Consider the following 16,881-nt stretch of genomic DNA (forward strand, 5'->3'; position numbering starts at 1 on the left):
ACCTTCTGTGCTTTAAATGACTGTCAAGCCACACGTAGCACTTGCCTAGAGCTTTTCACCCGCCCCCCCGGCTCAGTGTATCCCCTGCAGATGGGCCAGCATCACCCTCCCCTTCCCGGTTCCCCTTCCCTGGGGCTTGACTTGACTTTCTGGGGCAAGACAGCTGCGTTCCAGCCCTGCCTCTGACTCCCCAGCTTGTGATCTCTCTGCTGCATCACATGGGCGCTTCTAGGAAGCTCCCAAAGGGAGTGTGAATACCCTGCAAGATCTGGAATTTCTGCTGCTCAAACAGCTGTTCCCCAGGGAGTGGGGCTGAGCCCCTGTCCGTAACAGAGTGTGATAGGCGAACAGAGAGGGTCCCCCTCAGATCCGGGCAGGAGACATATGCACGCTGGCTGTCCTCGAGCCAGCATGCTAATAACAGCTGCGCGGCCGGACTAGCTGTCCCAAGGATGCTCCTAGGGTTGCAACTGGGAGTGTGCACAGGGCAGCTCCTCTGTCCTGCCGCCGGTGCAGCCCTGGCTCTGCTGATGTTTTTAGTGGGCTGGTTCCATCAGATCTACCCGTGCTCGGAATGATGCTTCCACGCCCCTAGAGAGCAGAGACTGGTCTTCTACATGAAGACCAGCAACAGCCCTGATTCCTGGGAGCTCACGGTGCAAGAACACTTGAGGGAAAGGACCAAAACCAGTCCGGCTTCTCCCAGGGGCTGCAGGCTCCAGCTTCATTCTCAGGTTCCCCTCCTCCTCCCCAAGCTCTGGCCACCGACCCACGACTCACTCTGAGATCCCCGTTCAGCCAGAGTCAGCGCTCCAGCGGTGCCGGGCTCTGCTTCTTTCTCTGCCACCTTGCAGGTGGATTCGGTGATGGAGCAGCTGTCTTGCATGGAGGTAGCAGGGGCCAGCTCGTAAACTGGGGTGACCACAGGCATGCTGACCACCCTGTTCACTGCAAACTAAACCAAGGAGAATAGCCACCAGGGTGGGAGTTAAGGAAATAGGATTGGCTTGTACCAGCTCCCATTCCCACCCAGGGGAACGGCCCTGGGCTTTCTGACCCTGCGACACTGCTGGAAGTCCGGACTTTCTGAGTCAGGGCATTGTATGGGGAGAGCGAAAGGCCCTTCCCCCTGCACTGTGTCTGGGTATGTGAATGGGCTCTCCCTTCTCTAAGCCAGCGGGGTGCCTTGGGCAGCTGCCCATCCCCACAGTGGGCCATGCATTGGTGAAATCTCCTTCCCAAGACAAAGAGCCCGGGGCCTTGTCTCTCGGGCACCAGGTCCCAGCCACTGCCCTGGGGCAGACAGCTAGCACTTGAACTGTGGGCACAGTGTGTTTCGTTAGGTACAAGGGATCTCACCCCTAAATCCCCCCCGCATCGATCTCCATTCACAGGCTCAGTGTGGCACTGTCAGGATGCCCAGGATCTACCTACCTGCTGTTCCCTGTTTTCTAGTGAAGCCGTCTTCAGTCCAGTGTCGGAGGAAGCTGCCTTCAGTCCATTTTCACTGGCTGGCAAAGTGACATCCACACTTGCTGATGGGACAGAATGGGGAAGATAAGGCAGGTCAGGGAAAAAGTTGCCCAGACTAGCTAGAAAGCAGAACAGGGTCCTGTTGCGCTAGGGGCTGTACATCCACCTTGAGAGACAGTCCCTGCCCCCAGAGGGTTTACGGTTTAAATAGAGCAGACAGGTGAAGAGGGAGGAGAAAGCAGGAGCATCATCAGAAGAGCACACTGAGGCAGGCCGAGAGTTAGCGACTTGCCCAAGGTTGGGCACCATCGGTGGCGGAGGCAGGAATAGAAGCCAGGTCTCTTGAGTCACACTTAACCACAAGACCAACCGTCCCTTTGTGGGTAACAGCCGCCATAGGTGTTGTGCAATGAGAACTGTCGGGGGGGGGGAAAGGCTAGGTTAAGGCCACGGCGCCGGGATGAAGGCATTGCTGTAACACCGGTGCGTAAACTCAGCCTCTGCCCTGGCAGGGGTTTCTCCATATGCGTAGGATGGGCCAGAGCTCTGAGGGGTGCAGAGCATTCTCCCTCTCGGGTGCTTGGCTGACTGGTGCTCGCTTACAGGCACAGGCGTAACCGATGACCGTCTGGGGGGTCAGGAAGGAGTTTTTCCTCAGGTCAGTTTAGCAGGGGCCTTGCAGGGTTTTCACCTTCCTCTGCAACGTGGGGGAGCAGGTTATGTGCCAGGATGAGGGCACAGGGGCACCTTGGTCGTGCCTGTTCTCTGCCTGTGGCACATCATAGTCTAGGCCGGGGCTGGCAACCTACGGCACGCGTGCCAAAGACGGCAGGCGAGCCAGTTTTTAATGGCACGCTGCTGTCTGCCGGGGACCCCTGCCCGGCCCGGCCTGATCTTCTCCACCCCCCGCTCACCGCCCTCTCCTTGCAGGACAGGCAAGCTTCCCCCTCCCCCCGCCTCTTCTCCCGGGGTGCTGGGGTCCTGCCCCCCTCCTCTCCCTCCCTGCGGTCAATCAGCTGGCGGCCCTTGCTACGGAGCGGGAGAGGGACAAGCGGGGCCGCAGCGCGCTCTCTGCTCCGGGGACCTTGGGGAAGGGGGTGGAATCGGCATATCCCCTCCAGCCCCCTGCCGTGAGCCGCTTGTGACCCCTGAACCCCCCCCCACACCGCCCAGCCCTCTGCCCTGACCCCTGCACCCCCTCACACACCCCCAGCCCTCTGCCCTGACCCCTGACCCCCCCACACCGCTCTGCCCTGACCCCTGAACCCCCCACACTGCTCTGCCCTGAACCCCCTCACACACCCCCAGCCCTCTACCCTCACTCCTGAACCCCCCACACCGCCCAGCCCTCTGCTCTGACCTCTGCACCCCCCTCAAAAACCCCCAGCCCTCTGCCCTGACCCCTGCACCCCCCCACAACGCCAGCCCTGACTCCGGCACCCCCCACAAATACCCAGCCCCCCCCAGCCCTGACTCCTGCACCCTCCTCACACACCCCAGCCCTCTGCCCTGACTCCTGCACCACCCACACATACCCAGCCCCCCCACACCCCATGCCCTGATTCTTGCACCCCCCACATTCCCGCCCCCACCCTGAGCACCAAACGGGAGCTCCTGCACACACCCATGCCCACATTCCCACCTGCACCCCTCGCACCAAATGGGAGCTGCCCAGGTAAGCACTCCACACCCAAACCTCCTGCCCCAACCCTGAGCCCCCTCCCTCATTCTAGCTCCTGGCCAGACCTGCACCCCATCCCCCAGCCTGCTCCTTCACCCCCAGCCCTGTGCTCAGTGCTCTCCCACCCTCAGCTCAGTGCAGAGAGAGGAAGAGAATGGGCGAGAACCAGGGAGAAGGTAGGTACCCACTCTACGTGGGCAGGGCCGGGACCCCAGACCGGCAGCGGGCTGAGCGGGGCCGGCAGCCGGGACCCTGGCTGGCAGGAGCCGGCAGTGGACTGAGCCGCTCAGCACACTGCTGGTCTGGGGTCCCAGCTGCCGGCCCTGCACAGCCCGCTGCCTGTCTGGGGTTCTGGCTGCCGGCCCCTTGCCAGCCGGGGTCCCGGCTGCAGGCCCTGCTCAGCCCACTGCTGGTCTGGGGTCCCAGCCGCCGGCCCTGCACAGCCCGCTGCCTGTCTGGGGTCCTGGCTGCTGGCCCTGCTCAGCCCACTGCCTGTCTGGGGTTCTGGCTGCCAGCCCCTTGCCATCCGGGGTCCCGGCCGCAGGCCCTGCTCAGCCCACTGCTGGTCTGGGGTCCCAGCCGCCGGCCCTGCACAGCCTGCTGCCTGTCTGGGGTCCTGGCTGCTGGCCCTGCTCAGCCCACTGCCTGTCTGGGGTTCTGGCTGCCAGCCCCTTGCCATCCGGGGTCCCAGCCGCCGGCCCTGCACAGCCCGCTGCCTGTCTGGGGTTCTGGCTGCCGGCCCCTTGCCAGCTGGGGTCCCGGCCGCAGGCCCTGCTCAGCCCACTGCTGGTCTGGGGTCCCAGCCGCCGGCCCTGCTCAGGCCCCTGCCATTCTGGGGTTCTGGCTGCCGGCCTCTTGCCAGCTGGGGTCCCAGCCGCCGGCCCTGCTCAGGCCCCTGCCATTCTGGGGTTCTGGCTGCCGGCCCCTTGCCAGCCGGGATCCCGGCTGCTGGCCCCGCTCAGCCTGCTGCCGGCCTAGGTGAACGGAACCCCAGACTGGCAGCGGGCTGAGCGGGCCGGCGGCGTAAGATCAGCATTTTAATTTAATTTTAAATGACGCTTCTTAAACATTTTGAAAACCTGGTTTACATACAATAGTGTAGTTATATAATAAATAGACTTATAGCGAGAGACCTTCTAAAAAACGTTAAAATGTGTCACTGGCCCGCGAAACCTTAAATTAAAGTGAATCAATGAACACGCGGCCCGCCACTTCTGAAAGGTTGCCGACCCCTGGGCTAGGCTCTGCTGGGCTGGAATGTTTTGGTCTCACGGTGGCTGGAGGGTATAGGGCGCGGGGCGGGGTTGACGGCCTGCGCTATACAGGAGGTCAGACGAAATGAGCGGGTGGCCCCTTGGGCTTTGCACTCTGCCAGATGGACGGTGCTAGAGAAGTTGGTGCTGCGGAGGGCTCCTAGCTGGGCCTTTGCCTGGGTCTTCCCACTGCTCTCAAGAGACGCTCCTCCCTACCGTCACGCAGCCCAAGGAAAACACAGCTTCCTGGCAGTCAGCTCATGCTCGCTCCTACTGCTAATTAGCAAATGTTAATTTATGGCCGAAAAGTATATTGCACAGGTGCATGAAACAGTGAGAGGAGGCTGCGTCTGCTCAGTGTCTCCTAGGACATCGGCAGCAGGTGGGTGAGCCCGGCTGGAGCCGAGAAGGCCAATCGTTAGGGGAAGTTTTAGGGCCAAGGACATTAACTTGCTCCCTAGAGCAGCGAGAAGGGGGGAAGTCAATGGAGATTCGGCAGCAGAAGGCAGTTCAGTTCAGGAGACCAGTTCATGCCAGACTCTTTGTAATCAGAGTGTCAACTTTGCCTTCGAAAAATCATTTCTACTCACACTCAGCCATGGTCTCTGCTCATCTGGCCAGGGGCTGGAAAGGCCTGTTCCAGCCCCGAGCCCAGTGGGGCTGCTGTCCAGCAGGTACCTAGGCCCTGATAGGAATCCACCCAGCTCCAAGGCAGCAGCTTGCATCATGCTATTGAGTCATTATGACATGGCGTGACTCATCACAGTGTCACTGCTCCAGCCTCTCCTGGCCCTTTCAGGAAACCAGAGGCAGTGCCCCCCCCTTTGCTCCCCTCCCCAGAATGCAGAGATCAGCACGCTCCTGCTTTGGGCAGACTTCCAGTGGACACACCTCCTGCTACTAAGCACACTGAGCCGCAAATGCAGTGGACGGGGCGTGAGCAGCATCCAGGAAGCTAGAATGAGGGCTGCCTGGCAAACCACCGTCCCATCGCCTGAGAACATGGGGCAGGGGTGTTGAAATTCACTTTCATTCCAGTGCACATCACCACTGAAATTTTTCTGACAATAAATAAATCCAAGAACTGCCCCCTGCCCCATGACAGCAGTAGCCCAGTGGCTGGAGCTCTCAGCTGGGGCCTAGGAGACCCAGCTTCCAGTCCTTGCTCCAGACTGGGCAGAGCAGAGCCTTGAACCTTGTTATCCCATATTTCCAGCTAGACGAGTCAGCCTCATGCTCTGGCCCTATGAATTCTTATGTGTGCCAAGTGAGACAGCTCCACCAGGAGATGCTGAGTGGAAGGCTGCTCCCCCCACACCCCCCCATGTTGGGATTCCCTCTGCGCTCTCTTTCCACTTGGCTTCCCAAGAACTCAGGTACTGATGGTATACAGCTGTGCTACACCGAGTTGATCAGACTCAAACACGGGGTTGAGGGATGGCAGCAGCGTACATCATAACTCCCAAGTTACAGCGAAACCTTCTCCCTTTATACACAGCTCATTGCATTGACTATACCTTGCATTACACATTTTTGGCTGGGTTACTCTGGAGGAAGCAATCCCTGCACAGCACAGGCTTTCCACCACAGTTTGACTTCCCCGTTACCTCCTCTCCACATTCCTAACTTCCTTTTTTATCTCATTCATAGTGAATAGTTCACTGTGTGTTCTCCCTCTTATCTTAGCTGGCTCAGACATTGTGTCCTCTTAGCCTATGGACCCATTTACTTCTCTTATTGAGCACAAACATTCTGTTTGCAACCTGATGATTCATTTACATCCCCAATTCTAGCCTCCAAAGAACGAGACCTCCCTGGTTGTGATGTGCTGAATAGGGGCTGGTCCACTGCAGATGTGCGAGTCTAGCTGGAGGAGCACAAAGGTATGTTACATTAGCTGCCTTAACACCTCCATTCCTTGCTTTTGCAGTAGCTATGCTGTGTGCAGTGATCTTCGCTCACTCACCCTAGCGATTTGGGATATTCCTTTCCCAGTTCTTGATCAAGGAAGTACCTTCAACCCAGCCAGGGCTGCTTTCTTGCAGGAGGAGGCTCTTTGTGAAAACACCCAGATGCCTGGCAGAGCAGCTTGTTAAAGGCATTTTTGTTTGGTGAGCACCTAGCAGAACAGGCTAGGTGTGGACCAGAACCTCAGGTGTGGACCAAGACTCCAAGTGTTACTGCAGGACAAATACGAAAGAAGAGCAGCTGCCGTGCTGGTAGACAGCGCTTTTGCTCAGCTAAGGAGCAGCCAAATCCTTTAAGCAGCCACACGAGCTATTTGTCCAAGGTGGTGGTGGTCACCCCAGAGACTGTTCAGGGCATCTGCTCTTTGATAAGCCTGCAGCTACTCCAGAAAGGACCCTAAGTCATCATGAGCCTGTGTAGTTGCATCACAGTGCCGCAAACCAGCACCTATTGCTACCGAGGTAATCTTGGTAATTATTAAACTTATGGCCCAGCCCCGGGCCACATTCTGCTCTTCCACAAAGCACCAGCTGGTGCAGTGAAAATCCTGGTCTTTAGGGGCTGAGTTGTTCAGAGGCTCAGGCTAACTAGACCATGTCAGACAGGGCTTCTGCTCTCCAACCAACCACGGCTTCATAGATGAGCCTAGAGAGCAGAAGCTGAGGTCTTCCTCAGCTAAGCAGGCCGGAAAGCTCTCGTGTGGAACAAAAACCCAGAACTCAACCAAAATTATATAATGGAGATCAAACTCCCTGCAGGCACCATTTGGTGTTGTCCAGATAGTTCTTAAGGCTAACAAGGGGTCTGAGAGATTGAGACTCCATGCGTCTTTGATTAACTACCTCAAAGTGACTTTGAAAACCTTCCCTCCCACCCCCCAAAAAAAAAATAATTTGGTCTAGATTCACATCCTATAGAAAGTTTAGGGGTAGATAGATGTTTTCATATAGAGAACAAGAGCGTGAACTCTTGAATGAGGCACTTCCATAGAGCCCTTACAGGCCACATACATTAAAATTTCAACAGTAGAGAGAATTTGGTTGCCTGTGTAACCTTAGTTTGGTCAGGATACTTTCTGGGTGCTGGCTGTTTTTACGCCAGAGGATATGCCTCAAGCTCCTGAGAGGAAGATGAGCCATGCGTGTGGACCATGAGGAAATCTTATTTTCATCCTCCAAGCTCCAGCCTACACACTAATTGTTACTTGTAATACCCATTGAATCTATCACAGTGGAGTTAATATTGGTTGCCAGACAACAATGCCAGCAGCTGTGCTAAGGGACAGACCTCAGCAAGCTACAGCTGGCCAGCACTGGTCCCATGCCTCCTAACACCAGGACAGTCTTTGCTACATCAGCAGTAACCCCTTTGCATCCCCCCTGCCCTCCCTCTCTAGAGGTCCTTTCCCCAACATGGTCATGTGCCCACCTATTGTCAAGTGGGTGGTTGCATTAAACCTGAGCTTTAAATGCCTCTGGTTCAATAAAGATGCAGCCACTGCAGTCCCACTTGAGGGACTAAGTTTTATGTGGCCAGCTGCACCCCAGATGGGCTGCTCCAGAGAGGGAGCAAGTCAGGGCAAGAGCAAGGCTGAATTTCAGGTTGCTAGATGTGGCCCAAATGCCCTTCCAGAGTTTGTTGCAAGGCCTGCTACGGGAAGGGAAAGGTAGTGTAAAGTTAAACAGCATTACCCCTGAGCAGAGATCTCTAGGGCAAGGGGAAACATAGGACAGGGAGACCAATGCTGACTGCAGATTATGGCCATTTCAAGAATCACCTCTGGGGTTTACCTCCATGGTAAAAGCTAGTTAGACAGCCTCTGAGGAGCAGTGACAGCAACTCAACATGCCCTAGTTCGTCTCAAGCACTGACCAGCCCTTGGCTTCCTCAAGGTGCTAATGAGGATAGACTCCTAGTCCCAAGAAGCTGGGGAGGTGATTGTTGGTAGGAGGGGAGAATCCACACTCTTGGAGGAAGGCCCTCACATGCACCAGCAATGCTGAAGACAGCTTCCCCCAGCAAGCTAGATATGCCAGGGAGGGAGAATGGTCATGGACCTTCATACCTGAGCATCTCGCTCAGAACAAAACAAGCAGAGGCCTCTTTCAATGCACATACAGCTTTATTGTGAGCAACGTGTTCTTACCCGATACAGGGGCCAGGGCACTTTGTATTGGGCAGGAAGGGAATCCTACATGAGCCATTAGGAGTAGTCCTAGAAGAGCACTGGTCTCTTACAACAAAGGTTTCCTTGATTGAGTGGAGAGACCCCAAACTAGTCAGCCTGACTTGGGTCAGTGGTGGTTGTTTGGCACTTAAGTGACCACTTCCTCCCCACAGCAGGAGCAGCTTGTATAATATTTACCTGGCTAAGCCACATTTGCTTGGGATCTAAAGTTAATCATGTTTCATATGAAACACCCAGTTGGGTCATAAGATGGCAGCTCCCATGCCAAGGATTTAGCTCTTTACTAGGATTCTGGAGGATTTTCAGGCCACTAAATTAACACAAACACATGCTAACCTCTGAGTGCCCAGTGCTACCCACCTGAGTGAAGGGGTCTGTTTTAAACGTCTAGAAGACAAGGCCAGGGTTTGGCTCTGGTGGCTAAATAGAAGTCGTCTAAGCTACAGAGGTGCTGGGCACCCACAAGTCACTGATGGTGGTGAGAAATCAGATGCTCTGAAGACTCAGGCTGTTGCCTAGAGATGGCAAACAAGGCACCCCAGCTTGAAAGCTGGGCCTTAGATCCCATTCTGGGGTCACTTGACTGACCAGAGGGAGTTAGTTTTGCTGGCAAGCCCAACTCAGTCCACAGGCAGGTTTGGGAGACTAAGCCACCCCCATGAGATGCAGAATAGTTTCTCCTCCAAGTGTTTAGTGCAATAAGACCAGACCTAAGCAAGGCAGGAGGGATGCCAGGATTGAGGCACTTAGAACAGCAAGTGCTGCTCTCTAGCTAGAGAGCCAGGCTAGATGTGTGACAGGAAGTGACAAGTGGCATGAGTTACCATCCCAGATTGAAGACTCAAAGGGGCACTCCTAAGCCCAGAGCTTCTTGGGGGTCTGGGTATCTGCAGGACACTACTCCATCTCTATTTCCTCCTGCTGCTTGCCTGATGGGGCAAAGGGTCCCACTAGCCAAGAAAGGGGGATATTATCCATCACATGATCCATCAGCTCATCCACCAGCTTGCGGGCCTTGGTCACTCGTTCACGGCTCTGGGCCAAGACACTTCCAGTCAAGTCATGGAAGGAGCTGGCAGTGGAGAATGAAGCATGTAGTTCTTGGACTTGGTGACGAACGAGTTGCGCCTTGTCCTGGAGGTCAGCAGGGAGGCCTTGCAGGCTGGACACCAGAGTCAGGCAGGTGGTCTGCAGTTGCTGGGTGAGGCTGCGGGACATGGCCAATGCCTGCTCCTCTACCTGCTGCAAACAGGGATCAAGTAGGAAGTCAGTTTAGACCCTAGACTTCCCCCATGCCAAGTGGTTTCTTGTAGACTGGAGTCACCCTCTCGTGACCTACCTCTGGCTGCACAGAGCCTATCTCCTTACTCTGACTCTGCTGCTTTTGGCTCCACTCCAACCACATCTGGTGCAGCTTCTCCTGGCCATCACGGAGCTTCTGATCAACACCCTGCTTGGCATTCTCAATCTGGAAGGGAAGAGAGACATCTGTGATCAGCACCAGGAAGGGACCTTGCTGTGTTGGCCACTTTCCTGTAACCTGGTTTGTGCCAAGTCATTGAGTGGCAGGAGGAGCTTCAGAGGAGTATGGGGGGGCGGTGCATGGCCCACAGCTGCATTCCTACCAGTTCTATGGTTTGGTGGAGCTGGGACAGAGCCTCTTGGGTGCTCTGCCGGGCATTCCTCAGCTTGCCCAGGGAGTGCTGGTAGGCCCGGTGGCGGAGCTTGGTGGACAGGGACCCCAGGCGCACAAAGTAACTCTGCTGTTGCCTCTGCTGCTCCACGGACGCCATCTCGAAGCCTTCCACAGAGGTGGCCAGCTTAGCTGGAGGCAGAGAGTGGAGGGTTAGTGGTGCCAGGAGGAGGAGATGGCAAGGGCAGTATGGGATATGCCCTTACCCGCCTCTTGCTTGGTAACCTGCTTAGAGTAAAGCATACTAAGCGGATGTAGCCCTTCGTGTCTATGGGGGTGGGACACCCTGTACCCCATGTTCACTTTTCTATAGTCTAATTATTTTGCCTAAAGTGCCTGAGGCATCATTTGTAAACTGCCATCTGTGGCACAGCAGCATCCTGATGACTTGTGTCCTTTCTGCTGTAGGATTGTCCCGGGACAGTTGTAATTCTAGGCATTTTCCTCAGAGACTAACTCACATATCCAGCCTGCTCCCCCGGTGGGGAAAGCTGTACCAAGACATGGACCTCGGGTCACGGTTTGAGTCTCACGTACCCAGGAGGCTTTGAGCCCCATACAGTGCAAATCCTCAGAGGGGAGAGAGGTAGAATAGGAGACTGACCTCCAGAGCACTGCTCCACCTCCCATCTCGTCTGCTTAGGGCCTTCAGGAACTGGCTGATGACACCGAACTAAGGGGAGGGAGCCCAGGCTGGAAGGCATTAGCTGGAGTGTGTTGTCCCCCCCCCCCATTTTGGGTTTCTTTTGTAATGAATTCTGACTTGTGCCTTGTCACCTGATCTATTGTATTGTTTCCTCTTCGCCATGGACAGCAGGCAGAGCCCCACTGAGGGGAGGCCAGCCCCTCCCACCCATCCCTACAGCTGGAGCCCCTGAGATCCCCTGCCCCTCTGCCATGGACAGAGGAGGGGGCGGCTCATAGCTCTCCAGGTCAGCCACAGCTGCACCTCCCTCCCCACGCCAAGCCACTGTGGGGGGGGGGGGGGGAGCAGTTTTTCCTTATGCAGCAGGTGGGTCCTGAGGTAGTGGTATTGGCTACTCAGCTTCCTGGGTTCATCGGCAATCCCCCTGGAGTCCAGGGAGTTTATGGGTGAACCCAGGAAACTGAACAAATACTGTGGCCTCAGCCACCCCAGAACCTGCATGGGGCATAAATACAGCCAAAACTTCACCCTGAGTTGCAGGGTTTTGGGGGGTCTGGTGGCAGGGGAGACTGAGCCTCCCCTAGCCTATTATATCCTGGCCAGCGGATCTTAGGGTGTTTGGATTAGACTGGGGGGCAGGGAATGTTTTTGGGATAAGGATGGTGCATCATTTCCCAATGTTGGGATGGCGGATGATCTAGGAGCTTGCATGGTCCAGGAGAATACAGAGCAGGGCAAGGTGCACATCTGGGGAACAAGGCTGGGCTGAGAACTTGCAGGTGTTGCCTTGTCTGTAGTTCACGAGGGGCCAGGAGAGCACTCCCATGTGTAGCTGGGGTGAATTTACAAGCTGAAGGCTGTGTGAGCAGACCAGGAGTGGCCGTTTTACACTGCCTGACTGCCAAAGGCACCACAGGCTAGAAGATTCAGGAGACACTGCTGTTGAACAGGCCAGATTGGACCCTGGGATGGTCACAGGAGAACAATGCCCTAGAGGCAGCAAGTATCCTTGTTTCAGAGGCTTGGGGGGTGGGTGCAGAGGCTCTGCTATGAAGGGATTTGCTGAAGGGCACCTGGCAGGCCTGGGGCAAAGTTTGGAATAGATTGGTTAGCCAAAGCCTACTCTAGTGCTCTAGCCCTTAGGCAACACTGCCCCAGCTGTATCTATTTGGGTTAGACCTCTACATAAGGAGGAGAGGCCAAGAGATCCAGCAATTCACTCATCTCCCTGCCCCATTCTATTAGGGTCTGGGAGCCTCAGAGGCAGAGATGGTCTAGCCACCTGCTTAGATGGTGGCTTGGCCACAAGCCATTCTCCTTTAGTGGTTCTCCATGGTTAGAGCACCCTGTATGGTACAGTACTCTTGAGGCTTTCAGGCATTGAGGGAGAGGCTGCTCTTCTCACCCCCAGCTATGCTTCCCACCTTACAACAGACACCATCTTCCAGGGAAGCTAGCAGGGTGCCCCAGGTACAGAGGTGGTGTTCATTCTATTTTGGAGACTGCAGTAGTTTCTTCCAGGGCTTAATAAGGAGCCTCAAGGTCTGCACAGTTATCAGGAAACTAAATCCAGCCTTGTAGGCTGGATGGCTTCAACTGAAGCCATGAACCCAACTGCAGCTGGCATTAGCCAGACAGACCCAGCTTTTCTCTTCACACCCCCTTGTCCATGCTACCTCCTTCTGTAGTGCATAGAAAGGGAGCAGCTGCTGCTTTCTTACCTAGTTCCTCATCTGTCATAGGAAGGTAGTGATCCACCAGCTCTTCTGACTTGCTCAGCACAGCACCCATGCTGCTCACCACCATCTGGCCCACTGCTGAGCTCATGACTGTGTTCACACCACTGGTCACTGCTGATCTGGTCAGCTCCACACTGCCCTGGACAGCCCCTTTGGTCATATCCACCATCCCGGTCATGGTGTTGCTCATTGCATCTTTGGCACCAGTCACTGTGGCAGTCACCAGGTCTTTGGTATTGGAGAGGATCTAGAGAGGTCAGATGAGACCTCAAGCCAGGGTTGGAATATTGCAGAGCAGGGGGGTTGCTTCCCTCCCCATTGTCCAAGAGGAAGACCTGAGGTTTGATCTCTACCCTTATTTTTAAGGGTTCCTTAAGGGCCCATCTAGATTAGACACATTTGCATTGTCCAGAACTACATCAGAGCAAGTTTACAGCAGTCATGCAGTGCTGATGGAACCCTGGAAGGTTCGCACTAGGGTGTTCCACAGATGGAGATCTAACAGCAGGGGCATCAATTCAGAGTGGCCATGATACATCCCAGGAGCAAATGGATTGCTTCTGCCCCACGCTAAGCTGCTGCCGTCGTCACTAGTCAGCAGATCAAGCCACCTTCCCCCCCCGCCGCCCAGTAGCTCTGCTCCTTGTTCTGTCTTAGAGCTCATTGCTAAACTCTCCTGCTTGAGCTGAAGTCACTGCTCCCCCTGCCTTTACAAAGGCTTTGAAGCAGAGAGGGAGTTACCTGGTCTGTTGGCTGTTGAAGGATTGGCAGCTTCTCCTCCAGCTTGTCCAGTCCCCTGCATGCGTACTCATTTGCTGTGGAAACTTAAGAAAAAAAGCCAGTTTAGCTTCTCACGTGAAGAGCCCCAGCCATTACACCAAGTTCTGGGAAGCTGGGAAAAATGCAAGTTTATGAAGCAAGAGAACCTGACGCATGGGGCCTCTGAAGGGGGGCAAGACTTTACTCAGTAGGTACAAGGGCGAGCTGATTTGCAACTGCTTGGAATGGGCTGAGAACTGGACCAGCTCCATTATTCTACTTGGATGCTGTTGCTGCAGAGGCCTGGCAGATGCAGGAATTCTACCTGTCAGCACAGCTCTGAGCTTAAGACACAGTACAAGGTTGTCCCACGCTATACTCAAGCAACATCCACAGAACCCTTGGTGAAAGGGTCAACTTCCACCTCCATAAACCCTCCAGCTGGAGCTTTCAGTGGCCTGGGTTATGTTCCTCTATGGAAGCAGGAGAGGTTCCTTAGCCAGCCAATGGCTTTGGATGTGAAAAGCCAGACTCCTCCCTCTGGCAGGGCTGAAGGGTCTTTGCCTGACACCCTGGGAAGGAGGGCAGAGCATGGTGCCCTTCACATCTCACTTGGGGCCATGCCACCCCACACACCGTTACTCACTCTGCGGCTCGAGTTTGGTCAGGATTGGCTGGGCGCCGCTGACCGCGGCCGCAGTGATGGTCTTCATGCTTTTCTCTGCCACATCGCAGACAGATTTGATGTATGGGTGGTTCTCTTTGGTGGAGGCATAGGCTGTGGAGACCATGTCGTAGGCGGAGCTGACCAAGGGCAGGTTGGCCACCCGGTTTGCTATGTTCTAGGGGAGAGACGGCAGTAAGGTAAACAGGGTGCAGGCTACCATGCAGTCTCCCCTTCCAAGCAGAGTCATGGGCCCTGCCTTCAGTAGCTGGGGTCTGTCAGCTGATCCGGCCTAGAGGGAGCCATTCTCAGAGGGTCATCTACTCCCACCACTTCCAGCTCACCAAGTGCTCCCCTCTCCACTGCCAGGAGCATTTAGACAGATCCAGTGTCCTGTTACCAGGATTTGCCATATGTGAGACCAGGCCTAGTAAAGAACAAGCCCAGAAAGGAAGAAAAAAAATCTCTTCACGAAAGCTCCAGGGCAGGTCTACACTTAATTAGTGCAGCAAGCAGCTGTGCCAAAGGAAAGACACTACTATGGGGACACACGAGCTTCCGCCGAGTTAGTCCACCGCGCAAGAGGCAGTAGCTGTGTCAACAGCAGAAGGTCGACATCGTGCTGTGCACACATGGCATTAGGTAGGTAGAACGGCAGGGCTCAGGATTTTTCCCCACCCCCTTGAGCGACAGTTATAGCGAAGTTTATAGTGTAGATCTGGCCTCATTGTACCCCTCCAGAATCCCCACCCCGAGAGGTTTGTGCTGCCGAAGCAGGAAGCCAACAAGCCCTAGATCAACAGGAGAAAGTCGCTCTATCCTTAAGGCAAAATGTTGTGGGCACATTTTCAGAGAGGGTTACTTTGGTTTACATGGAGTCAGTAGAGAATAATTTATATTAGATGAAGGCACTCCTAGACCAAGGGAGGAGCCACATATGGCTTTGTGCTAGTTTAGCTACATTAGGTGTAAATGTAAACCAACATTATACCAGTGCAATGCTGTTTGGAGAAGCCCCTCGCCTCCTGGTTTGTTCAGGTGAAGGGTTGAGAAGCTGCACTTAGCCTTCTTATTGCAGTCACTGCTGTGACTTCCTGGCTAAGGGGCCCAGCTCCAGTTTCCTAGCAGAGGCCAGTAGACCCACCACAAAGAGACCTTACAGCCCAAGCGTCCAGCATGTACCTACCTCCTGCTCCTCATCCTTTGGGGAAGCAGCACTGGGGTCATTAGAAGCCATGGCGGAGTCTGGTGAAACTGATTAGAAGGGATATAGAAACTCACTAGTTAAGCCGCCAGCACTGAAGATAAGGCTTGAGTAAATGCTAGGGCCATAAAGAAGGCTCAGAGGCCAACAGCAAGAGCCTAGTTGCAGCCTCCTCTGGGGGTCATTCCATTGTGTTGGACCCTGGGAGGTTCAACAGCACAATGCATTGAGTAACATCCCTGCAGATCCCCTGGGCTGGAGGATGTGATTGCACTTACACTCCCCAGACCTTCCAGTCTGGATTGCAAAACAAGCTGCCACCAAGGCCCCTGCTGCTATAAATAACAGTGGCCTTCGCCCCAGAGAAGCTCATTGCTTTTTTGATACCTCCTGCTTGGCTAGGATTGTGTCATCGTTTTCATTTTCGGTTGCCAGCTGCTAACTGGAGTCAGGGTCACTGCTCAGACCAGCGCCGGGGTAGTCAGTGGTGGATTGTTAGATTACTTCTCACACCATAACCCTCCATCCCCCATAAGGTGGGGGAGAAGCCAGCCCCCCCCACACCTCACAGCCATTTGATTGTGTTAGAGCAGTGTTCACAACAGCTGAGCAAGGAAGCCTAGCTCTGATTAGAAGAGCTAAGCACCTTCCCCACTCCCATCTTCAGAGCTAAGCTGGAGACAGAGCCATGAAGGGACTCAATGCAGCCACTGAGGAAGGAAGCCACAAGGCCAGTCATTGTAGTAGCATTACCAGCCTCCAATATTTAAACAAGCCATGAGTCAGACTCGGGGATCATGAGACACAATTGGCTCCAAACACAGCAGGCAAATGAATAGGAACCGCAGGGGAGTCTAGAGTCAAGTTTTCCCTCCTCTGGCTGGGACTCAGGAGGGTTAAAAACTGAAGTTGTCAAAGTTGAGACCCCAGAGCTAGAACACATAAAAAACCCATATTAACTACTGAGTGAGTCGTGAGGTCACACTATTAAGAGGCAGTTTCTGTTACTTGGAGTAGTTTGCTTTGAACCCTCCTGGCAGGACACACTTGTTACAGGGTGAAGGTGTTTAAAGTGTGAAGTCTCACCTGTAGGCTTAAACAGTTAGTGTTGAGAATCAACCTTTACACTATAAGGAAAGGGGAGGGGGGAAACCCAGCACTTACAATAAATCTTTTCTGTGCTAGGCAGATCAATACAAGTCAGCTGCACAGGCCAGCCAGTTACAGGCTAGTCTGTGAGTTTCCAGACAGCAGGTTAGTCCCTTAGTATCACTGAATTGCCAGGCAGTTTGCCTGGCACTATAAGAAAAGAAGAAAGCTAAAGCAGTCAGAGTCCATTTACCAAGCTCTTATCAGGGAGCAAACAAGCCTAGAGTTTGACACACTCAAATTATATTTAATTATAACTTGGAAAGCCACCCCCATAGACAGACTAAGAGCATTACAAGCCCTTACCTGTCTCTTCCACAACTCCAGAGCAGATACAGCATAATACCTCCTCCCTGCCTAGCCTTTATATACCAGTGCTGAGCCCCACCCAGCACAGGAGGGGTAGCTCAGGGAGGCAACCAGCACCACCCACCCTGATTGAGGAAGGGCTGGCCTGGCATGTG

At 54.6% G+C, this 16,881-nt stretch overlaps 1 protein-coding gene across 1 annotated transcript; it reads right to left on the minus strand.

The window, feature by feature from the left end:
* Positions 1-8,491: 8,491 nt before the first annotated feature.
* LOC140903207 (perilipin-3-like) lies at positions 8,492-15,315 on the minus strand. The gene is made up of 7 exons (XM_073324129.1): positions 15,251-15,315; positions 14,047-14,242; positions 13,383-13,465; positions 12,624-12,888; positions 10,189-10,388; positions 9,903-10,031; positions 8,492-9,805 (listed from the first exon to the last, which is right to left on the minus strand). The coding sequence occupies exons 1-7, from the start codon at positions 15,299-15,301 to the stop codon at positions 9,461-9,463; spliced, it is 1,269 nt and encodes a 422-aa protein (XP_073180230.1). The 5' UTR covers positions 15,302-15,315; the 3' UTR covers positions 8,492-9,460.
* Between the last annotated feature and the right edge of the window lie 1,566 nt (positions 15,316-16,881).

Source organism: Lepidochelys kempii, chromosome 25, assembly GCF_965140265.1.
Source record: "Lepidochelys kempii isolate rLepKem1 chromosome 25, rLepKem1.hap2, whole genome shotgun sequence".
Lineage (NCBI taxonomy): Eukaryota > Metazoa > Chordata > Testudines > Cheloniidae > Lepidochelys > Lepidochelys kempii.